At 39.9% G+C, this 25457-nt stretch overlaps 1 protein-coding gene across 8 annotated transcripts in view; it reads left to right on the top strand.

Annotated features, from left to right (window-relative positions):
- The window catches only part of CHRDL1 (chordin like 1), a gene marked incomplete at both ends in the record, with an annotated part of 143356 nt that extends 122430 nt beyond the window's left edge, over window positions 1–20926 (top strand). For 3 of the 8 annotated variants that reach the window (XM_080718406.1, XM_080718407.1, XM_080718413.1), the window contains 5 exons: window positions 2411–2579; window positions 5880–6089; window positions 13784–13951; window positions 16881–16970; window positions 20796–20926. In XM_080718406.1, coding sequence (XP_080574532.1) covers window positions 2411–2579; window positions 5880–6089; window positions 13784–13951; window positions 16881–16970; window positions 20796–20926 — 768 coding nt within the window. Of the gene's footprint in view, window positions 1–2410; window positions 2580–5879; window positions 6090–13783; window positions 13952–16880; window positions 16971–20795 lie in introns of those variants that run through there. The other 5 variants (XM_080718409.1, XM_080718410.1, XM_080718411.1 and 2 more) reach the window with 4 other exon arrangements.
- Between the last annotated feature and the right edge of the window lie 4531 nt (window positions 20927–25457).

Below are 25457 nucleotides of genomic sequence, written 5' to 3' on the forward strand. Positions count from 1 at the left end.
CCATATTTTTACAGTACTGGGGATGGAACCCAGGAGCATTCTACCTCCAAGCTATACCCCTACCCTATTTTTTATTCTTTATTTTGAAACGGGATCTCAGTGAGTTGCAAAGGGCCTCACTAGTAGCTGATGCTGTCCATGAACTGTGTCTCAGCCTCCCAATGCTGGGATTACAAGCATGTGCCACCCCACACCCAGTTCGATCATAGGTGATTTTTGTTTGTTTGTTTGTTTGTTTTTTGGTGGTACTGGGGATGGAATCCTTCTACCTCCAGGCTACACTCCCAGACCTATTTTATATTTTATTTGGAAACAGGGACCCTTAAGCCAGCGAAGCTGGCTTCGAACCTGCGTGATCTTCCTGTCTCAGCCTCCCAAGCACGGGGATTATAAGCGTGCGCCACCACGTCAGGCAACCATAGGGTTTTATAAAATAATTTTATTAGATTGTTATATGATGTTTTTGTTTGTTTGTTTTGGTGGTATTGGAGATTTAACCCAGGGGAATTCTAGCTCTGAACTAAACCCTAGCCCATTTAAATATATATATATATATATATATATATATATATATATATATATATATATATAATTTTTTATTCATTTAATTTTATAATGGAGGCTGGACCCAGACTTCTTGTGTGTGTGTGTGTGTGTGTGTGTGTGTGTGTGTGTGTTACTGTGGATTGAATATCCAGGGGTGTTCTAGGTTATTTATTTATTTATTTATTTATTTTTGTGGTACTTGGGTTGGAATCCAGGAGCATTCTACCTCCAAGCTACACCTTCAGCCCTATTTTTTATTCTTTATTTTGAAACAGAGTCTCACTGAGTTGCAAAGGGCCTCACTAAGTAACTGAGGCTGTCCGTGAACTACGGTCCTCCTGTCTTCAGCCTCCCAAACGCTGAGATTATAAGCATGTGCCGCCAGGCTTGGCTCCTTAAATTTTGAAATAGGGTCCTGCTAAGTTGCTGAGGGTCTCACTAAGTTGTTGAGGCTATCCTTGAACCTGTGATCCTTTTGTATCAGCCTCCTGAGTACTGGCATGCCCCACCAAACCCAGCTAAAGGACTTTTTAATGGGTTCCCTCTCCTTCACTCCTAACAATTGCCCCTAAAACACTTAACACTATTTGGCTTTAATCCTCAGGATTCCATTCTTCATTCATTCTATCTTCCTCTCCTCACAACCTCCCTCAGCAACTGGGAGAGGGGTAGGTAGCAAAATAGTAATCTTATCGTGTGTCTTCAACTCTTGATAAAAGAACAGTATTTGAATTACTTATACCATAAAACTCAGCTTTCTTTAGAGACTGTAGCTTTATTCATTCAACAAGCATTTGATGAGCACCTTCTAGATGCAAGACAGTGCTCTAAACACTGGAGCTATAGCAGAGAACAAAATGACATCCTTGATTCTATGGAGCTTACATTTACTTATAAATACTGTTTTATACTATCTATGAAAGATCTGTCTAGGGCTGGTAATGTAGCTCAGTGGTAGAGTGCTTACCCAACACACATGAGGATTTGGCTTTCATCTGCATTACTGCAAAAAAAAATTATAAAATTCCCTTCTGTATAATCTTATGCCATTGCCTATGTGTACAGTCTCAGTACATCTTATTGAGATTAAAGTTGACTCCCATCTTCTCCTCCTCTCTATTTCATCCTATATATCATCAGGGTTGAAAACTTTGAAACACAGTTCTGATTATTTCTCTACTTTTAAAACAATTCCCTGAGGCTCTTCCTCACCCCCACCTCTATCACTTACCAAATAAAGTACTTGCCCCTTCACTTGTCATTTAAAGTCCTCTATGATCTGGTTCCAGCCTCCTTTTGGAATGTTATCCTTCAACCATTCCCTTTTAAGGACTCTGTTCTCTGCTACACCTTCTCAACTTGGAAACTTCTGCCTGGAATTTCCCCCACAAACTGCTTGTAAAAAGTCTACAGACTCTTCATGGTCCAGGTCACAGACCCTCCCAATAGCAACTCTTTTATTCCTCTTCATTTGCACAGCTTTTGAGACTTCTCCCCTGGCCTTTGTCACCTTCTGCTTTGTGTTGCAAATTCTGGTCCTAACTCTGAAACTGAGAAATATGAGCATTTTGGAGAGCAAGAAGGATTCTTTAGCTTTTTTGGTTGTTTTCTCTCTCAGGAAAGTGCCTGTGACTCTAGTCCAGTCTTCTACAAGAAGAGGGGAAAAAAACACTTTAGCATATTGCTTGTGCTGCCTTCACACAATCACATCCTGACTTCTATTGGCATAGGTGGGCATGCAGCTAAGCTCTGAATTCATCACTAAAAATCAAAATCATTGAATGTCTTCTTATGTATCTAACTCAATCTCTGCCACCTCACTGGTGGATGTTTTTAGACCAAAATTGTTCTTGTTGCTTTATAGAGACATTCTTACCCCCGATCTCACTATGATCCTCCACCAAGCCGACAGTCTGGAGGTCTGCCTCGCTTTTCAGGGGCCAGAAGCCACCGAGGAGCTCTTATGGATTCCCAGCAAGCATCAGGGACCATTGTGCAGATTGTTATTAATAACAAACACAAGCATGGACAAGGTAAGTCACATCTTCCTTTTGCACTGCATCCATAGCAGGGGCTTGGCATTCGTGGTCTTTAAAGACCTGGAGCTGGGATAAAGTCCTTTCTCCCACAAATGGTGCATATTCACATGTGAGTCACTATCAAGTCTACAAAGTGGGTATGAACAAGTGACACCACACGAGTTTTAGGACTTCCCTAAATGCAGCCAGAAGAGCATAGGTAAGTCTTCTTTGTGCTTGCAAAGCATCTTCCAACACTTTCTCAGTTGCCCGTGGGGAGTCATTTGGTAAAATTCCTTGAGTCTTTAAAAAGTAGGACACCCAACATTCAAAGGTATTCTCTGACAAACACTTCTGAAGCTCATATCTATACCTTAGAAACTGCCTTTCAAACATGTCATCACAACCTGGAGCCCTTGTAAAGTATTTCTTGCCCCATGCTCAGAGATTCTGGTTCAATATGTAGCATATGAGGAGATTGTCCTTGGAAATGAATAATCTAGCAAGAAATCCAGAAACCACCTGGCTGAACACCAGGATGACTTGATCAGGTTTACGCTGACCTCCAGCTCATTCAGCTGACCAACACACACCCACTGGCCATGTTTTCTCCCACACAGAATCTCCGGCCTGCACTAACCCAACCTCAGTAGCAGAGGTATGAATAGGAGAAATTCAATCAAAACAATTGACTGCTTCTTACATTTTTAGGCATCCCGTCCACCAGCAATTTGGAGAAAGAGCTCAACTGGTTTCTTTTTATGAATCCACAGACATGTTTTGCTTCTTTTAAAAGAAAAACAAATCAGAGGAAGTTCTCTGAATGAATTAAAAGTAATAAATTATTAAACCAAATGATTGAATAACATGGGTGGAAAACAATCCATTAGGAGCTCCTACTATAAATCTCAACAAAGCTAGTCAAGTCAAAGATAGTTGATCACATCTGTTACTAGTTAGATATAATTTTCAGATTACAGATAAAATATTAAATTGGCTTAAAAGAACAGCCCAAATGAGATTATTAATAAAATGGTGATATATTAAAAGAATTGGAAATATTTACCATCCCCTGTGTTGATTTGAAACTCATAATTTTAAGTCCCATGGCATTTTGATACAAGTTTATAAAATTAAGAGGAGTTACATAAAAATGCATTTGTATTTTCAGTCCCAAAGTGTCTCCAATAGATTGCATTCACTCTGAAAGTATTTCAGAGCCTTAAAAAATGTGGTGAAGTTGCCAATAAAAACCTTGAATTTCATAATTTCCATAATGCCTCCTCATTTTCAGGATAGAGGCTCATCTCTCGACTGTCTCATTGTCCTATGACAGTCCCAGGTGTTTGCATGTATTCATCTTCCCCCATTGGTTTAGATGTAGCCCTTCTCTTCTGATCATTCTATTATAGTTCACTGAAGAATCACTTGTCTCCACCCCCAACTCCCAATTCCCCAGCTGAATTATTCAAAATTGTCTGAGAACCTATTAGTGGGAAGAAGGCTGGGTTGCCCTCTACAGAATTAATCTCACCCTATTTCACTGTGGAGTGTGGGCTCTCACCCAGTCTGGACTCTTTCTTAAATCCAAATGTTTAGGGGAGAGGAAACATTGCTATATTGCACAAGGAATCCTGTCTTCCTTCCTTCTTATTATAGATCAGCCTTCTTTTTAGCTTTCTTGCTAATGATGTGGTTCTATCCAATATGTCTACTTGGTTCTTTCGTAGAGTCAAAGAGAAGTGATAATACTTTACCATGTTGAACTTGAATCTAGCCTATTTTTCTTGAAGCAGATTACTCACTTGCTTACATTGTCTAGAAGGGACTGTCATTATCTGAAAAAAGAAAAGAGGTGAGGACAGGAGAGAGAACAACACACCTGGCACATTTTGTGTGATCCTGCCCACATTTCTGAGCCTCATGGTTTAGGTATCAAACATCTATTCTGACTCATGTTAAGGTTGGGAGACTTTCTGGTTTGGGTTCTTGGAAATCTTTACATGGACTGACCCATCAGAGTGTCCAGTACTCTAGTAGCTCTTTCAAAGGACAGTAAAAGGCAGCCAACATCATTCATTTTTCTTAATGTGACCCAGTGGACCTGATGAGGAAGAAATAGCCCAATGATTCATCCCAAGCCTGTTGTATTGCAGCCAAATCAGTCAGTTCCTAGAAACGCCCCAATTGGAGCCATTTCTCTGTCCCCAAGCCCTGCCCAATGTGATCCAACCCACCCTGGAGATGTTGAGTGGGATGCCGACAGGTCTCCCTGGGTGCAATGAGGTGATGGGAATAATGAAAAACACACCCAGACCCAGTTGTGACTTGAGATATTAATTCTCAGCACTCTTAAACAGGAGAGAACTCCTTCTCAGCCCTCACTATTCACAGCCCTGTAAAGTTCCTTCTTTGGAGTCCAACTCCATGCCTCACAGAAGGACCTATTAAGTTTTGGGTTGGTTTGATGTTCCGGTGACCTTCTACTTTCATAGGTCCCTCGGCCTGCAGCCTAGCTGCTTGCTCTTTCAATGCCTCTCAGAAAAAGCAAAGTCAGTGACTGTACTTCCCATTCTACCAATGCCAGAGAGACTAAGGATATCTGTGGAACAGACAGTGATTTGCTGCAGCCACTATAAGGTGGGCGACTGGGGAAATTGCCTTAAGATGAGAGGCATAACAGACCATTCCTTCAAAAGTTACCCAAGAGCCATGGGTCCTTTCCCTTTCAGTCTTGTGTTTGCACCTCCTTTCTCACACCAGAGAGTAGGCCAGCAGCATTGAGCTTCGTACCCATCTATGCTGGTGGATCAGACCCTCATAACATTTGACATTTTGAATGGGTTTGCTTCAGGGTTGGCAAGAAATTGGCTTTTTTGGAATAGGAGTAGTTTTTTAATCTGACCCCCTAGACAGAAAATATGAGAAATTTCTATGCCTGGAAGCATATCCACTTGGCCCGTACTAATATTCCATGGCACTGCAGATATAAATACCATGTTCTCTTACAGATTCTTTATCAGATTCTTAGGACATATGGAACTCCACCTTTACCCATTCAGTCATTACTCCATTTAAAAAATACTTATACATTACCTACTATATGTCAAGTCATTTGTGAGCATACAGAGGCTGCTGCAGATGAGCCTGGATAGCTTCTGATGCTAGAACGTGGCCCACACTGTTTGGTAACAGAGATTGCTCTGTCAACATATCTCCATGCCCATAACAAGAACAAAGAGTGCTTGGGTTCTGAACACAGGGATCAATTATAGTTCCTTTGCCTTTAATTTCCACTCCTGAATTTTCTTCTAGTGTGTGTTTCCAATGGAAAGACCTATTCTCATGGCGAGTCCTGGCACCCGAACCTCCGGGCATTTGGCATTGTGGAGTGTGTGCTGTGTACTTGTAATGTGACCAAGCAAGAGTGTAAGAAAATCCACTGCCCCAATCGATACCCCTGCAAGTATCCTCAAAAAATAGATGGAAAGTGCTGCAAGGTGTGTCCAGGTAAAAAGGCAAAAGGTGCGTTGGTTGGAAGCCCTGCCTATGGTTGACTGAGATTTATACATAGTCCTTATCAACTTTCTTTGGCATCAGAAACATAATAAACCTGTCGAATAATAATAAATAATAATAATAATAATAATAATAATAATAATAATAATAATAGAATTACTAAGAATAAACTTCATTTGAGGGGCAAATAAAGTGATTCTTTAGAAGAAAGTTACTACTCAGAAATATGCCGGGGGGTTTTCTTGAGTCTACCATACCTTCCATGGAGCCTTTAATGTTGAACTAAGGTGACCAATTAGAGGGGATGGGATATGGGAGGATGGAATCTCTTTAAAACTCATGATGTACGTAAATAAATGTATCAAAGTTAATCACCAATCAAGCATGGGATTGAGGGAGGGGGAGGGAATGGGATGGGTATTGGATGAGGGCTAATTGGATCATGTGTGCTTGTATATCCTCACAAGTCTTGTATTCCATTGTGATGTATGACCATAATGCACCAATATATATATATATATATATATATATATATATATATATATATAATTTGTTCCGAAAAATGTTAGAAACTTTAATTTTTATTACTATTTAAGTAATCAAAACACAGTCATATCTATTACCCCTTTTAGAAAGGTTGAAAAACAGGTAAATTACAGTAAAGCAACCAGGGTCTGCTCCAAATCTAAGTTGTTGCATGACCTTGAAAATATGCTGTATCTACTCTGGGTCTCAGCATCCTTATGTAAAAAGGTTAGAAAAATTGGGGTCTAAGCTCCTTTATTTTCTTTCTTTTTTGCATTTTATTTTCATTTTATGAGACAAACATTGTATATATTTGAGGTGCCTTATAATTATTTGATGCATGCATGTAATGTATATGGATGAACTAAGCTCAATTTCCAACTCAATTATCCATCTCCTCCAGCATTAATAATTTTTATGAGTTGGGAACTTTTGAAATCTTCTAGTTATTTTTAAGTATATTATAAATTATTGCTGGCTATCATTACCCTACAGTGCTGTAGAATAACAGAACTAATTGCTTCTAACTAACTGTGTCTTTGTGCCTGTTATTTAATCCCTATCTTCCTTCCTGAACTACCTTTCAGCACTAAAATCTTGCATTTATATTATTATATGTGTTTTAAGGGTAAGAAAATTGAGATGTATAAACTGACTTGCCCAGAGTCTTGAAAGTAACTGATAATAAAAACAAGGCCTAGAACCTAGGGCACTGAATTCCAGCACATCATTGTCTTTTCCAGTAGAAAATGTTCACTGATTTTTTTAAAAAGGCAAGTTAATTACTTTAATAGTGGTTTTAAGACATGAATGAGATAAAATATAATTTGTAGTATTAGCAATAACAGTATTTGAGATGAGTAATCAGGCATTCAAATCCTGGCTTGCCACTGATTTCCTGTGTGATATAGACCATGTAGAAACCTCTCTGAGCCTTAATTTCCTTTTCTGCAAACGAGTGTTCAAGCAACTGATATCACAGGGCTTTTCCAATCCCATCATTCTACAATCAGTGCTACTCCCCAGCATATGCATTTATCATTTCTCACAATTTCCAAAAATAATTTTATAAACAGATAAAAAACAAATGCGTGTTTAATATTTTCAATTTAGGCAATTCCTTGTGACTCCCAGGCAAATATGCACTTAGTCAATCTATATTTTTTGAGCATTTTCATGTGGAACAGTGGTTCCCAAGCATGTCTGCTATTAGGATCCCCTGAAAGTTTCTAAAAACACTGGTGTCCCATCCCCAGAGTTTATGATTTAATCTTTTTGAAGTTTGTCCTGGGCTTTGAAAGTTTTAAAAGATTCCCAGGCAATATTAATGTGCAGAAGAATGTCATTTATGGTTTTGTCACTCAAAATGTGGTTCACAGACCAGCAGCAGCATCTGAGAGCTAGTTAAAAATACTGACTCTTTGGCCCCCAACCCTGGACCTACTACCTCAGAATCTGCAGTTAAATAGGATTACCAAGCAATGTTGAAGTTTGAGAAGCACTGATTTAAGGCAAAATCTTCCTCAGTAATCCCAATATTGCAGAGTAAATAGAGCCTGGTATGGATAGGAAAGACAAGAACTAGGTGATAGAGAGTAGATAGAAGGCATTACAATTCACAAATAAATGTAGGTTTAGGAGAAGAAAGCACATTCTAATGATGATATGGATATTTGGGTCATCAAACCATGGTGATCTCTTAAAAGGTCTCACAAGATCCCCAAGTACTTTAGTGTCCCTTAGTTATAGTTCCAAAACATAATTTTCTCATCTGTCAAGAGTCTAACATCTGTAGTTAAAAAGCAATATAAGACAATTTCAGACAAAAACTAAGTTATCTAAGCTATCGAAGACAAGAGAAACCCTCCCATTCTATAATATTCCAATGTGAAGCTCTGACCTTCAGACCAAATTCCATTTCACTCTGTGTTTAGGATTTTATTGATTCAGGTAATTCAAATCAAAAGGGAAATAACTAAAAAGCCGTGCGAACAGGATACAGACCAGGCGTTACCTTTTAAATAATTTAAGAGGTATTTCAATAATTCTCGGGCTGGTAAGGTTTATTAAAACCTTTGGGCTGGACATGGTGGCATATGCTTGTAATCCCAATACTTGGGAGGCTGAGACAGGAGGATCTCAGGTACACAGCCAGCCTCAGCTACTTAGTGAGGCCTTCCACAACTTAGTGAGACTGTTTCCAACAAAGAATAAAAAGTAGGGCTGTAGGTGTAGCTTGGAAGTAAAATGCCCCTGGGTTCAATTCCTAGTTCCACACACAAAAACATTTAAAACAGGGTCTCACTAAGTTGCTAAGAGCCTCGCTAAATTTATGGAGGCTGGCTCTGATTCTATGACAAACAGCAGCTCATGTGTGAGTAGGTGATCCCATGGCTCCTGTCTCAGCCTCCAAGTACTAGGATTTTCTGTGTCTTTGCCACAAAGCCCAAGTCTTCCAGAGCTTCAGATTTTATTGATCTGGGTTGGGCCTAAAACTAAAAATGATGTCTTTTTTTATGTGTGTAAAACTTTAAAACTCCCAGATGAGCCAGGTATGGTGGTGCACACTTATATTTCTAGTAGTACTTGGGAGGCTGAGACAGGAGGCTCTCAGGTTCATGGCCAGCCTCAGCTACTTAGTGAGTCCCTCTGCAACTTAGTGAGACTCTGTTTTCAAATAAAGAATAAAAATAAGGCTGAGGATGTAGCTCAGAGGTAGAATGTCCCTGGATTCAATCCCGAGTACCGCTAAATAAATGAATGAATAAATAAATAAAACCTTTGGATAAGCAATTCCACTTCTGGGTATCCTACAAAAGTAATCAGAGACATACACAAATGAACAGCTTTTGCTGCAATATTGTTTATAATACTGAAAACATGTAAATAATTTTTAAGCCCACTGATATAGAAATGGTTAAATTATACTGTAGCTGTACTGTGGAGTATTATATACCATTAAAAATCATTGCAGGCTAAGATTTGATGACATAGGAAGATCTTTTTCATGCAAAGTACAAAAGGAAGTTACAGAAACATGTACAGTACAATGAAAACTTATTGTTTGAAAAATATATGTATTTATACATATATAAGCATATATATATATGTATACATAAGAATATATATCCTTAGATTTTTAAAAAGATGAAGGGAATATGACAGAATATTTACCGTGATCATGTTGGGGTAACTGAATTATGGGTAATTCTTATTTTAGTTATATTTTTCAAAAAATTTTGGTGGTACTGGGATTCCTGGAAACCCTTCTGCCTTTGGGCTACACTCCCAGACATATATATATATATATATATATAATTATTTTTTGGAAACAGGGTCTCTTAAGCCAGCAAGGCTGGCTTCGAACCTGATCTATCCTCCTGTCTCTGCCTCCCAAGCGCAGGGATTACAAGCATGTGCCACCACGCCCAGTGTATATTTTCCAAATGATTAATAGTAAATATATATTATTTTAATAATTAGGAAAATAATAAGTTATGATTTTAAAAACTGCCCTGCATAATATCAGTTGGCAAAATAGCAAAGAATCTGATTGACTAAAACAGTTTCTCTGGGAGACCTGAATTTCATATTTCTCACCATGCTCAGATACATGGCAATAAAAGGTTTATGAGAGTTTTCATCCCATTCTGTGTATCTATCTCTCACTTATTCCAACATGGGTATCTGAACATTGAGTTGCTCTTTTTGGTCATATTGTCCAAGAGTCACACTCTACATAGCCCAGGGCATCTACTATAGGTATTCAGCAACTGTGAGTCTCAAGGGACCTCCCTTTGTTCATGCATTTAACCTAGACATGTATATTAGGTACTTACTATGTGCAATACACTTCTAGAGACATTAAAAAAGAGATGGGCTGAGTGTGGTGGTACACACTTGTAATCCCAGTACTTGGGAGGCTAAGGCAAGAGGATCTCAGGTTCAAGGCCCACCTCACTAACCTAGTGAAGACCTCAGCAAAATAAAAGGTAGAATGACCCTGGGTTCAATTACAAGTAGAAAGAAAGAAAGAAAGAAAGAAAGAAAGAAAGAAAGAAAGAAAGAAAGAAAGAAAGAAAGAAAGAAAGAAAGAGAAAAGAAAGGGTAGCCGGGTGTGGTGGTGCATGCTTTTAATCCCAGCACTTGCGAGGCTGACAGGAAGATCTGGATTCAAGGCCACCCTTAGCTACTTAGTGAAGCCCTCCAAAACTTAGTGAGACCCCGTTTCAAAATAAAGAATAATAAATAGAGCTGGGGGTGTAGCTCGGAGTTAGAATGCCCCATTAGCCCCCCCCCACACACACACACACAGAAGACAAAGGGTACCTTCTGGCATGGTTCCTGCATTGCAGTGGTGAAGAAAGACAGGGAAGCCAAATTAATAAAGTAATTTGGGGTTGTGATGAGCACTGTGAAGGAAAAGCAGGATTGGGATACATACAGAATGAGGTGGGGAAAACTCTCAAAAGAGCAGGGGATATAGAGGAAAATACACAACATGTGTGTATTTTTCTCTATATTGTGCATGTATGTTTTTATCACAATTAACCTCACTATAATGTATAATTGCAGTGCACTAATAAAATAATTTTTGAAAGAAGGTCAGGAAAGCCTTCTGTAAAGAGGTATATGTGAGTAGAGGCCTATATGATGTGAAAACATGAGGAATGGGAAGATCATAAAACACTGCTGGCCCCTTACAAAGAACCACATGACATAGAAGAAAAGGAATGAGGGAATGGGGAAGGAAAAAGGTCAAGAGAAAAATGACAATAAATTCTGTTATTCTACTAAGGGGAAAGAGATCAATAAAATTCACGGTCTAGCCAAAAGTTTTCTTTTAATAAATGATTTCCAGCTCTTCCAGTAATGAACTAGGGCCAAAACTAAAAGGGTGTGATTGCTGTGGTAAGAAGCAGGCCTTGCATGTCAGTGGCCACCTACAGGGCTGGATAAAACTAATTCCTGAAGGTTCAACAATTCACCTCTGCCCATCATATCACACTAACACCAGGAATTCCTTATACATTCTTTCTGGGTTTGGGCATAAAATACCCCTTTTAAGACTTAAAAGTGGCCTTGGGCCGAGGGTGGTGGCACACACTTGTAATCACAGCATTTGGGAGGCTGAGACGGGAGGAGGATCATGGTTCACCGACAGTGTCAGCTACTTAGCAACGCCCTTCACAATTCAGTGAGACCCTGTTTCAAAGATAAAAAGACTAAAAATAGGGCTCGGGCTGTAGCTCAGAGGTACAATGCCCTTGAGTTCCATCTCTAGTACCACACACAAAAAAAGTTGCCTGAGCTGCAATAGCACATTTCCTTCATCAGCCATTACCACCTTCATAAGAAATGTCAATTGTCAATTTCTTAGTTCTGGATAGGAAGCAGGAATGGTCAGAAATGATTTTAAGCCTGGTGTGATACCCTGGAAGAATGAGAGAGTAGGTGAGCATGAAGTGATTAGAAAGCACCTTGAGGTTGAGGGTGTGGAAAGTGGAAGATGTTGAATAGCTTCTTCTAAGGACAAGCTTTGCTTCTTTTAGTATTTTCAAGTGCCAACCAGGTCCAAGTCACTGATAGGTTTTTATCATCTGTAGATCCCTTCAGTCTAGTGAGTTCAGCTCTTGGAAAGGAGGGGTTGCAGGATGACTCTTCAGGATACAGGTACTTTCAGTGTCATCACCAGTTACAGTCTTAACCAATATTAAACTGGTAATGTTTAATAAGTGATCTTGCTTCTCCTTTTGAGGGTGATAACTGAACACATAGAAGTCCCTGTAAACTCAGTGACCTTCTCCCTCTACCCACCCAGTAAGTGCTTGAGTACATCCCTTAATTGCCTAAAATATGACCAAAAAGACTGGGCTGCCAAGTAATTAAATAGTTGAAAAGAAAGAAAAAAGGGGGAAAAATCTTGATTCTAGGATAATCCACCAATTGAGTAATCCAACCTGGAATTGTCAGGAGAAGACAGTTTTGTCCTTACAGTGCCAAATGGTGGTGGGGGTGGGAAAGCTAATCAGGTCAGCAAGAGACATACAATAGAAATTTGATTACAACTTCTTGTCCAAATGTGTCTTATTGGCTGACAGTAAGTCTCCCCAATTAGAGTTACCGATCCAAAGCACTCAACACTCAACACTCAGCGGGTTCATCCTCAACAATTCAGATATTCTTACAGGTCGCTTCTGCACATACTCAAAGTTTTCACAGTGTCTAACAGCTTGTCTTTGTTGTTCCTAATTTGAGTTTACACTCTAAATGCACAGCTGAAGAGGGTGCTGATTATGAGGCTAGCCGAGTAACTTAACTCACGATAACCAACCAGGAAAAACTTTTTTGGGAAGGGGGCTAAGGAAAAGGGAGGGTGGAGTGCAAAGAAGAGTCTTAGGGAGCTTTGTACCTTTATGATTAGGAGCTGAAACCCAACAGTTTAGTTTACACATTAAATGATCCATAGTTGAGGGATTTGACCAATTTTTTTGTGTCTCCCAACCGTTCTTTTGGCATAGCAAACATATGACTAATCTGACATCTAGGCTTTGGCACTGGTGCTGATCCGGTATTATCGTTTCCCTTACAAACAAATCAAAAAGCATTCAGAAATGTCAAGCCAATTTGGAGAGATCCGTTGGGCAAGTATATGCACATAAATGAGTGTCATGAATGTTTTCTAAGTATACCTAAATGATGTCAGGGAAGTTAACCAAGGCCTTCTGTCATCCCATTTCCTGGGCCTCTCTTGGCATTGATGGGCTGGACAGAGCACAATCCTGACCCAATATGGAAAAACCCCAATGTTCCCTCAAATGCCTTAGGGATTTGTACCTGGCTCCATTTTTCCTCCTCATGAAAGTCCATTTCTTAAGAATGAAAGAAGAGAGGTCCAGTTTAGCTTGTGGGCCAGGGTTCCACACAACTATGGATTCTGTCATCACAGGGACTCCAATCAACAGTTCTATGCTTCTTTGTGATTTGGTGGTTGTGACAGGGAGAGAGAGCTTAAGCTGAGCCAGTAAAACAAGGATGGAATGTTTCTGTTGGGGTGTTCTTGGTGATTGTCCACTTTTGATCAGTATGTTATGAGCAGTAAGATAGCCAAGTGCAGAAGTTTACTTCTAGTCTTAGAAACATATGACAGAACTCTACTTGCTTCCTGATTCCAGAAGAACTTCCAGGCCAAAGCTTTGACAGCAAAGGCTACTTTTGTGGAGAAGAAACAATGCCTGTATATGAGTCTGTGTTCATGGAGGATGGAGAGACTACCAGAAAAATAGCACTGGAGACTGAGAGACCATCTCAAGTAGAGGTCCATGTTTGGACCATTCGAAAAGGTGAGCAAGAAAACATTCATTTCTTGTCTTTGAAAAGGGGGCCAGTGAAGGGAGGGACTACTCACCTGAAGTTTGGTTTAACACGTTTTTCTGTTAGGGCCGCACGTTTTCCTGATTATTTAGAAACTGACATATATCTAACACAGTTGTTATCATGGCTTTTCATATTTAATCATGGTCTGTGTTAAATATTAAGTATTAGCCCTTTAAGTTCCCAAGGTTGTCTTTCTCACAGCACCAAGGGCCAGAGGAATGGTTCTTAATCCTGGATGCATATCAGAAGCATCTGGATGAAATTTTTGTTTGTTTTTATTACCAAATACCTCAGCCCTGTCTGATTAGTTGGGCCGAATAGAGCCTAGGCATTGGTGTATTTTCTTAAGCCCACAGGTGATTCTAACGTGTGGCCAGGGTTGCCAACTATCAAACTATAGTCTATATTTCCAATACAAGGCTCAACAAACAAAAACTCATAATTCAGTGTGATGCTAAGTTCCTAGAATCATTTCATATGCTCTAGGATAAGACAAATTTGAAACATCATCTCTGCCTTCAAGAAGATTATAATAAACTAGAGAAACAATCTCAATTGTGATGTTCAATTCTTTTTCTGATTACTCAGTGACTACCATAATAGGCCACATTCTGTACCCTATGATCCCATAGCTATTCATACTAATTTGTAGATACAAGACTAGGGCTGATCTAGTCTGGTCAAGTTTTCTAGGAATCCAAACATACAAGTGCGATTTCAACTGGAAAATAATACACACCTCTGTCTATTGGCTCCCAAGTAAGACTTGAGAGTGATCAAATTTGACAGTACCTTAGCATCAGGCATTACCACTGTTTTAAATGCAGCTACCTGGCCCTAGCCCAGAGATGTGAATTCTGCAGGCTTGGGTAGGGGCTAAACATTTTCATGCTTAAAATCTAGTCTCACTGGGCAGGGTGGCACATGCTTGTAATCCCCACATTTGGGAGGCTGAGACAAGAGGATCGCACAGGTTCCAATCCAGCCTCAACTAGTGAGACACTTCTCAGCAACTTAGTGAGACCCTGTTTCCAAATAAAATATAAAATAGGTCTGAGAGTATAGCCCGGAGGTAGATAGCCCTTGGGTTCTACCCCCAGTACCACACACACACACACACACACACACACACACAAGCCTCGTCTCATCTGGGCATGGTGGTACACACTTGTAATCCCAGTACTTGAGATGCTGAGAAAAGAAGATCACTGGTTTGTGGCCAGCCTTAGTAACTTAAGTGAAGCCCCCCACAATTTAGCAAGACAATAATACAGGGCAGGGGTATAGCACAGAGGTAGAATGCCTCTGGGTTTAATCTACAGTGTCTCTCACACACACACACACACACACACACACACACACACACACACACACACACATAAATAGCCAGTCACAGCTTGGTGCAGTGGTGCACTTCCACATTGGGAAGCTGAGACCCTCTTTTTTTTTGAGGTGCTAAGGATGGAACCCATCAGCATTCTACCTCCTAGCTATACCCCAGCCCTATTTTTTATTCTTTATTTTGAAAGAGGGTATCACTGAGTTGTAGAGGGTCTCACTAAGTAGCTGAGGCTGTCTTTGAACTGCAATCCTCCAGTCTCAGCCTCCTGAATGCTGGGATTACAAGTGTGAGCCACCATGCCCAGCTTCAGACCAGCTTCAGACCCTCTTTCAAAATAAAAAAAAATAAAAAGGGCTGGGGTGTAGCTCAGTGGTAGAACATCACTGGGTTCAATCCCCAGTACCCTCCCCCCAAACAAACAAAAAATATAGCCCGGTGTTTCTAATGCAGGTGGCACTTGGATCATACTTTCAGAAATAGTGCTTGAGTATTTATGGGGTTTTTTTCTTTCCCTTTTTACAACAACCTATCTTTCTCTAAAGAATTTATTCTTCTTAGAAAATATGCTTGAATGAACATATGTTCTTTTGTCTATGCTTATTTTGGCCTTACACCTAGGCATGTTGGTCTTCCATCTTTAACTCTAAAGTGTATCTGTAACTGGTGATCAAGGACTAAGAACTGATCTTTTGGCTTCCTAGACAGTGGCTTCATTATCTCCACATCTCTCACCCCAGGAAGATGTGTGGATCATTTGTAACTTGCTAGTGTAGCATCCAAATACCCTCTGTTCAGACTGCTGGGTTATCAAGGTCTATGTCTGGTGGGCAGAGTAAAACCCAAGCTTTATCTCCTTTGCCCACTGTAGACCTCTTGTTATAGTGGGCTACAGACATGTGGCTCCTTAACTACTAGGCAGTTTTCCATTGTTTACCTGTTGTTTTGATTAAAGATATTCAGGCCAGGTTGAGACTATGAGGATCACTGTATTTTAACTCTCTCCATTTGATTTAACAAATGGAAGCTAAAAGAGCTGTAAATTTTTCCCAAAAGAAAATAATGCTCTTCAGTGACTGCATGAACAGGGGTGGCTTCTCCTTTTACACAAATAACCTGCCTTCTCTCCTACTGCTGGCTCTCATTAGCCAGGAGGGCAGCCCAGTTATTTGGCAGGACGATATAGTCTATCCTGATTGGGGGCAAAGACAGAGTGTTTAATACTACCCTTGGCTGCAGAGCCAGCACCCATGCTTGATCCCACATGGGTTTCTCTAGGAGGGGGTCTCATGGTCAGCAATATTGTCTTCTTTATCTTCCTTCCCTGAAGGAGCCAAGGGGAAGCCAGTGAGCCAAGGAAACAAATGGAGTCAATTATAACCCTTAAGCCATCCAAGTTCCTGGTTAAGCGCATTACACAGCCCAGCTCAATACTCCTAAGTAATGAGCCCCAGTAATGAGATGATATGCTCAGCCCAGGCAGAAAAATAGGTTGTTGGTTCCAGAAAGAGATAGAAAGTGCCTGACTACCTGCTCCACGTTTTGCTTGGTCTCAGGCATCCTCCAGCACTTCCACATTGAGAAGATCTCCAAGAGGATGTTTGAGGAGCTCCATCACTTCAAGCTGGTGACCAGGACAACCCTGAGTAAGTGATGCCCTTCTTTAATCCTTTCTGGAAAATGTAGCCAGCTTTTCAATGTAGCGTGGCCCCAACTAAAGTCCCTCTGTGTTCCCAGGGAATGTTATCAGTCCTCAGTATTAACATTAGAGGATGTTCTAATTCTCTTCTGAGGACCTAGCAGCAAATAGGTGTCTAAATGTGAGCTGAAACATTTGAACATAATGAACGCAAATTCAGATATAGCCTGAGCATAAGCTACCTCAGGCCAAGGATTCCAAAATGTCTTTAATGAAACTGCTAAGCCCAGTGTCTCAAGAGTGTTGGAGAAGGCTTCCCAAGATTCCAGGTTTCATATCATTGTGGAGGTCATGTTTCTTTAAAAGGAGTCAGGCTTCCAAGCATACTTGTAACTCTCCCATTTTCTACACTAGATGGAGCCTAGGGACTAGATACTGCTAGGCACTGGGAAGGCAGGGTGCGGAGCACTTCTAATGGACTAAAAGACACAAAATTTCTATCTGCAGGGAATGTTAATAAGCAAGACAGAACATGAAAATGCCTTCAGTATGAATTAGTATAGTTCTGAGGAGTTAAATGCCTAAGTGCTCAAGGGAATCTGCAAAGAACAATGAGATGAGAGCCAGGTGGGCTTAGTCGGGGAAGGCTTCGGGGAGGAGGTGTGTTTTGAAAGAGATGGGTGTGACTGGGCACCAGGTCAAGAAATAAGTCCAGGAAGAGGGTGCAGCCTAAGAGAAGCCTCAGACAGGAGCAAACAAGAAATGTGGGTGGGAGTTACGAACAACCACAAAAGCCACATAAGGTGCACTGAAAGATGAGAAGGATTGGTAGGAAACGGTTGGAGGGCCTAGAAGGAATCAGTGACAGGTTCACAGGTACAGCAGATAACCTTGGGAGTTGCTGCAAAATTACAAACAGCATAGTGGGATCAAAGTGGTGATTTGGAAGGATGTCCCTGGGCTTTTCGATACATTTATGAAGTGCTTACTTTGATGAAACCAGAATTTGAAAAGCCAAAGTTGCTATGCAAAGTTGGACTTGATCTCCAGGCCAGAAAACTCCAGTGGAGGTTTTTTAAGCAAATAAATACATCCAGGCCTATTTATTTAGAAAGAGACCATTTCTGTGTGGAAAAGTGCACTATTAGGGAGCTAGCTGGTAATAGTCTGAATTAGAAAGCTACGATACTATATTAAGTCAGTGAGACAGGAGAGAAGAGGTCATTGTGAGGGACACTTTGGAGGTTAAATCAAACAAGTAGAGATAAAAGAAAAATGTGTTTGGAATAACTCCAAAATTAACAGCTTCATGGACTGAGTGAATAGTAATACCATTCACAAGTGAGAAAATAGGAAGAGTAAGCAGGTGTTGGTTTAAAAAAGAGATTAATTTGGAATGTGTTTATTTATTATTATTAGTAGTAGTATTGACCATATAAGGCTATATTATTACTGAACTCATCTATAATTTATAAAAATTTTATCGGTACCTATTAATTATATGAAATAGTGGGTTTAATTATGGCACATTTGTACATGCATATAACATAATTGATCAATTTCATTCTGTAGTACTTCCCCTTTCCCCATCCTTCTCCCTTGCCCGATGCCCTTCCTTTGCTCTACTGGTCTCCTTTCTATTTTTCGTGAGTCCATATTTTTTCTGTACCTTTCACATGTAAGAGAATACATATGACCCTTGACTTTTCAGTCTAGATTATTTTGTTTAACATAATAACCTCTATTTCCATGTATTTTCCGGCAAATGACATAATTTTATTCTCCTTTATGGCTGAATAAAACTCCATTGTGTGTATATTCCACATTTTCTTTAACCATTCATTTGTCAATGACACCTAGAATGGTTTAGTAATTTGGATATTATGAATTGTGTTGCTATAAACATGAATATGCTGTATCACTATAGTATTCTGACATTAAATCTTTGGGAAATATACCGAAAAATGGTATAGCTCGATCAAATCGTGGTTCCATTACCGGTATTCTGAGGACCCTCTGCACTGATTTCCATCATGGCTGTACTAATTTACATTTCTACTGATTGGAATATATTTAGATTAAGATGCTCAAGGGCCATCTGAGAAGAGTTATCCACTAGGAAGCTGGAAATAAAGTTGATGAGATCCACTATCCTCTGAACTAATAGAAAATGAAATTAATAATGTGAGAATTCAAATGAAAGTGGTGGGAATCCTTACAAGAACAAAGGAGGCAGAATCTAGGATTCTAGCATTAATGATGTGACTTTTGACATTATAATGACATTATAATTTAATTTCAAAGTACATACTTCAGTTCGAGCTGTGAGCAGGGCACTGCACTAGGCTCCTGGTGACTTAAAAGATGATATAGACATACTCTGTGCCTATAGCAGTTAGGATTTGGGGTATACAACGGAAGCAGATGGTATTTGCCTTAAAATGTGCAGCTGAAAGAAATGTGTAATGAGATGATCCTGTTGGGTCACCTGGAGACAAAGAAGACTGAGCCAAACCAGGCGTGGTGGCACACACTTATAATCCCAGTACTTGAGAAGCTGAAACAGGAGGATCATAGCTTTGCAGGTAGCTGCAGCTACTTAGGACCTCTACAAATTAGTGAGACCCTGTTTCAAAATAAAGAATAAAATAATTCTAGGAGTATAGCTCGAAGATAGAATGCCTCTGGGTTCAATCCCCAGTGCCGACAAGAGAGAGAGAGAGAAAGAGAGAGAGAGAGAGAGAGAGAGAGAGAGAGAGAAGAAGAAGAAGAAGAAGAAGAAGAAGAAGAGGAGGAGGAGGAGGAGGAGGAGGAGGAGGAGGAGGAGGAGGAGGAGGAGGAGACAACTGAGGCAATTGTTTTTACATAATGAGCCTGGCACATCATAGACCTTTCATGGAAGCTACTTGCTCACTAGTGTGTCTTTCTCTTTTTTCTTCTATCTTCCCATTGAGTTAGAAGGGATAGAGGAAAGAAAGGAATTCAAGGGACAAAGAAGCAAAGCAATTAATCCTTGATAGGGATGGAGTCATATTCTTAAGTGGCTACAGAAAGCAAAGAGATTCAAAATGGGTTTGGGGTTGAAAGTAGATTTTGGACCTTGAACTAGGAGTTCTACAGTTCTCGGAACCATCAACACAGGAATAAGAAGAATGAGAGAGTATTGAGTGTATGCAGAAACAACAGGTAGTAAAAGAAATCTAGCCAGGTTTACCCAAAGTGGTGAGGTATGTGGAGGCTATGGAGCACTATAAGGAGTCATGGGATGGAATTTAGGGTGGCTGGTCTGTAAAGACAATAGGTAGATACAGAAGAAAGCAAAGGTGAAAAGTTTCTGACAAAGAGTGGCAGAAATAGAGTAAGGGGTGGTAAATAATCTAAACTAGTATGCAGGGCCCCTAAGAATAAGCAAAGTCCCTATAATTCAGTAGATATTGTTTCCCATGGTGCCTTTTCTGATCTGGTACCACATGAGCCACCCAAATAGATAACAAATGGATAGAGAAACATCTTCTAAGTGCTAAATATGCTATAAAAGTTTCCCCCAAATACTTAGTTTTTACTCTTAATGAGGCAGTTTCATAATATTCTTGGGATTTTTTAAAACAAATACTGTGTGTTGAAGTGAAAGCCCCATGCCTTATTTTTCATCTCTGCTTCCAAAAAATTTGTTTTCAGGGCCATTTTCTTGAAATCACCTGACTTTTATATGTTTATATTTTAAATCCCTTGGTGGGTCCATGATTCAGTGGGTGCAGATGGGGATGTGTTGTTCCTGATTTGCTCTACTCTCATCTTACACTCTCCTGGCCATGCTGTGTTTGCCTTTCAGGCCAGTGGAAGATATTCACTGAAGGAGAAGCTCAGATCAGCCAGATGTGTTCAAGTCGTGTATGCAGAACAGAGCTTGAAGATTTGGTCAAGGTTCTTTACCTGGAGAGGTCTGAAAAGGGCCACTGTTAGGCGAAACAGACAGTATTGCATAGGGTCAAGCAAGAAAACTCAAGCTGCAGCTGGACTGCCAGCTTACTTTGCTTAAGTCAACAGTGCCCAGAAACCTCACACTCAAGTGCAGTCAATTATTCATGCCATGCACAGCATAACTTGCTTCTTTATGTGTAATGGTGTGTCAATGCTTAAACATCTCTTCTAAAGACACTCAAAAAGTCTTGAATGATTTGTGGGAAAAGAAGAGATAGAACACAACACAGCTCTGGTTTCTTGGAGAACCACATTTCTTTACAGGTTAAAGAGCAAACAAAATCCCAGGGTTTTTTTTTTTTTTAATCTAGAAAGGTACTCAAATGAAAGAGAATGAAATTGCTTAGCAGAAGTTCTGGGACATGGAGCAATCGTTTTATGAAATTATATTCTTTTGTTTTTTTAAAACCATTAACTTTCCATCCTTACAGGCACACACACATATACATGTACACCCACACAAACATGCAATTACAGCCTTCACACCAGGGCAAAGCCAGCCTCTCTTTCCTTTTTCTGGTTTCAGAGTACCTTGGAGGTTGTTGGTGCCCAAGGAGAACAAATGACAAATTGTAAGCAGTAGGCTGCGCCCTTAGGCCTTTGAGCTGTTGAAGCCACAAACTACAGTGGCAGGGTGAAGAACAAGAGGACCATTTCATGTCCTTATTTACTTTGAAGTGATAAATAACGTTTGCCTAATGATACCCCTTCTGTTTTCTCCCTGAACATATGGGGTCTCCATAAAGATGTCAGAATGGGTAAAATTGACAAAAACCAAATCCACACAAAACAAAATAATTATTGAAGAAAGGAATTGGTAATAACTAAGGCCATCTTTTTGTTTTTATGGCAATACACCTTACCGATAAATAGACCAATACTATTTTCTGAGGCCATGGTTGTCCAGCTAGAAAATTTAGGTTACAATATTAAATTTTCAAAACTCCATAAAAAGGCAGTTTTTTTCCTCTCCTATTACCAGAGTTGATTTTTCTTTTCTTTGCAAAGAAGGTCCATCCTCATGAGCTTCTGAATGGTGACTCTTCAGTTAAAAGAGTTATTGTTCATTTAGGGATCTGAGAACTATGATAAAGACCTTTACCCTAAACCTTCCTACCACCTTTGCCTTATCCACTAAGCATGGATTTGAATTGGTAATCCTAAGCAATGCTGCTTCTAAAATATCTATTTGCAGCTCAATACCAGAGTATAAATTATCTATCATGAGGTCTGGCTTCAGAAATCATCTCTGTGCAAAAACCTAAAAATTCTTCACAGCAAAGATCTCAAGCCTGCCTTTTGGATTTGTTCTCTCTGAGAAGCATGAAATGAACTCTGGTGTGGACTTACAAAATATTAAGGACCCAGAAATCATATATTTCCTATTTCATGATTATAAGCGAGAGAACATAGTTTTGTTTAGTGGATTTGACAGCAATAGGGAAAAACATGAATGGGCCAGTCTTATGACATCTTGACATAAAAGAGTTAATTCCTATACAAGAAACATGAGGGCCTTGTGGCCAGGGTTAGAGCATGGGACAAGCCTCTTATCAGCCTATTGCACTCTTTCCCTCAGGAGAGGAAGGTAGAACATTCTGAGCTGAAAAGCCAGAGCATCGTGTGTGTGTGTGTGTGTGTGTGTGTGTGTGTGTGTGTGTGTGTGTTGTGGCAGGGCTGTTAAGCAGCTGCTGTATCCCTCTCAGAGGTGACAGTGTTGCCAAAGTGTGGGGACCAGTAACCGTATCCTGAAGTAAAGCAGTGATTCCCCTTTATGGTGATTCACCCCAAAGCCTTCGCACCCAGGTGTTCTCAGCCTTGAAAGAACACCCAAAGAATCTCCCTTGATAGACTCCTGCCTCTAAGTGCTGGGAAACACCTCTCCAAAGTGCTGTGTATAGCAGGAGCTGGGGCCACGTTAAGTCAACATAAAGATCCTCTGATATTTGGTGTTGTATAGGAAGTAGGACTTAGGAAAAAGAGGCCAAGACGCCTGTAGTTAGTAGAGGAGAATGGATGTGGTTCTTCTTGTATATTTATTTGTATGATAAACACTTGGAACGACAAAGACCATAAGCACCATTTTGCAGTTGTAGCCATTTTCTAGTTAACTCATGTAAACAAGTAAGAATAACAACAGTATTACCCTTTCACTCTTCTCACAAGACCAGTACCTATAGATGGTACTTATTTATGTAGTCATTGTATTTCTGGATTTTTAAATTAATAAAGTTTTAATGTTGAAAAGTCACCTGCCAGCAAGTCGTGTGAGTGATTGATTCTTTGGTCAGCACTGACCTTGGACTGGGTTACAGGTGGCGGGTATGCCTACTGGTTTCACAGTCAGCCTTCACTTTAGTATGTTTTGCTACTGTGAACTTTGCAGTTAGACTAAATGAATTTTTAAACCAATTCCGGTCATACCAGCTGTGTTCACCAGTCTCCCTATATGTAAAATGAGATAATAGTGGCACTTACTGGCCTTTGTCCACAATATTGCTGTAAAGTTTAATTTAATCAATGCATATAAATTGATAAGAATAATATCTGGTGCATAGCAAGAATTTATTAATGGCCATGGATTTTCAAGGATGGCATTGCACTGAAATTTACCAAGGGTTTCTGGCCTCCTTTAGGTCTTTGACTTGGGTTTCAAAGGGACCTAAATTTTGAATTGCTACTAATAATTTTTAGATAAAAATGTATATATGGAGTAACATAAGAGTTTTGTCACATGTTTTTACCCAAACTAAATACTCTCAAACCCCCAATACCAGCTAAACATGCACCATCACAGAAGTATAAATATGAAAGTGTAAGTGTATCAAGAGAGCAGTCAAACAGATTGGGTATTGCTGAGATGTATAATGATGATAATAATAATAATAATAATAATAATAATAAGAAGAAGAAGAAGAAGAAGAAAGCATTGGGGCTTGCAGCATAGAAAAAGGGAGCATTGCTGGAGTGATTGGAGCAGAAGTCTAGTTGCAGGGGACGGTGAGAAGTGAGTGGAGAGATGAGGAACTGGAAATCACAGCTCAAGACAACTCTTTGGAGAAGATCTTCTACAGAGTATGGAGAGATATGATAGAGGAAGTCGCTGCAGAAGGAAATGAGGTAGAAGGAAAATCATTTTGTCTTAAGTATAGGAGCTATCTGTATCAGAATACTGGAAGAAGATAGTATGGTAATGAAAAGACTAAAGATAGTGGGCAACCAGGGTTACCCTGTTGTGCAATGTGGGGAGAAAGCATGCCCATAGTGCATCTCCAAACTCACAGCTTTTAACTCACAACCTGGATGGAATTTGGGTCTTTGGATGCCAATCTAGCTTATTTTATTCTGGATTGCTAAACTGTAAATCCTATTACTCTGTCTCCATTGAGGGAAGGGCAAATAACTCTAACTAGACATCTGAGCTCCATTGTATACTAGTCCTTTTTCCTTAACTGTATCAAAATCTTACCAGCCCTAAATGGAGATTATGTTTATAGGAGTCTGTTCTCAGCTACTATTGCTGGATCTTTCCTCCTCTTTAGTCTTCACCTACATGCATCCACCATAATTTCTAGGGATATCATCTCATATGGGCTCAAAGGGAAATCCCACCTGCTACCATATGTTACCCATCCTTTTATTCCATTTCTTTGCTTCGACTCTGGAAGGGGCTCAGGATAGGCCACTCAAATATTTACAATTTTGACCAAGGATTATTTGGGGCTCAAGCCAACTGAGAATCAATAGATGCAAGAAGAATTTTCTACCCTCCTTTTATCAGCCTATAAGCAGGGCACAAATTTCTCATTGAGGAAGGTGCCCTCTTTCCCCATACTAAGGGAAGAAGAATGACTTATCACTGAGGGAGAAGTCAACATCAAGATCAGTTTGGCCGAGCGTGGTGGCACACGCTTGTTATCCACGTGTTTGGGAGGCTGAGACAGGAGGATCAGGGAGGTTCAAAGCTTGCCTCAGCTGGATTAAGAGGCCCTGTTTCCAAATAAAAAAATATAAAAATAGGTCTGGGAGTGTAGCCCAGAGGTAGAAGGCCCCTGGGTTCCATTGCCAGTACCGCAAAAAAAAAAAAAAAGAAAGAAAAAGATCAGTTTGCACAAACAGACCATACTAAAATAGCCCTAATATTTTATTAATTCTACCTCGAGAATTATATTTCCTAGTCACTTCTCGACAATTTATCATCCCTTTAAGCCAAAAGCCTCTTTTCTTTGCTAAAAGTGTGTATAATCCCCCAAGTCTAAACACTTTTTTGAGTTTCACTTTCTCTTGTACATAGAAGTGCATGTAAACTTAATAAAAATCATGGACCTTTTCTTCATATTCTATCTCTTGTTAGTTTAATTCATGGATTGAGTCACTAAATCTAAGAAAGTAGAAGAGGTTTTTTTTCCCTACCACCTGCCTCTATCATAGGCAGTGCTAGAAAAATGTCCACACACTGACCCCCATCTCCACCCACATGCAGACTGTAAGCACTGCTGCAAGCTGTGCTATT

The sequence above is a fragment of the Muscardinus avellanarius genome, assembly GCF_963383645.1.
Source record: "Muscardinus avellanarius genome assembly, chromosome: X".
Taxonomy (NCBI): Eukaryota; Metazoa; Chordata; class Mammalia; order Rodentia; family Gliridae; genus Muscardinus; species Muscardinus avellanarius.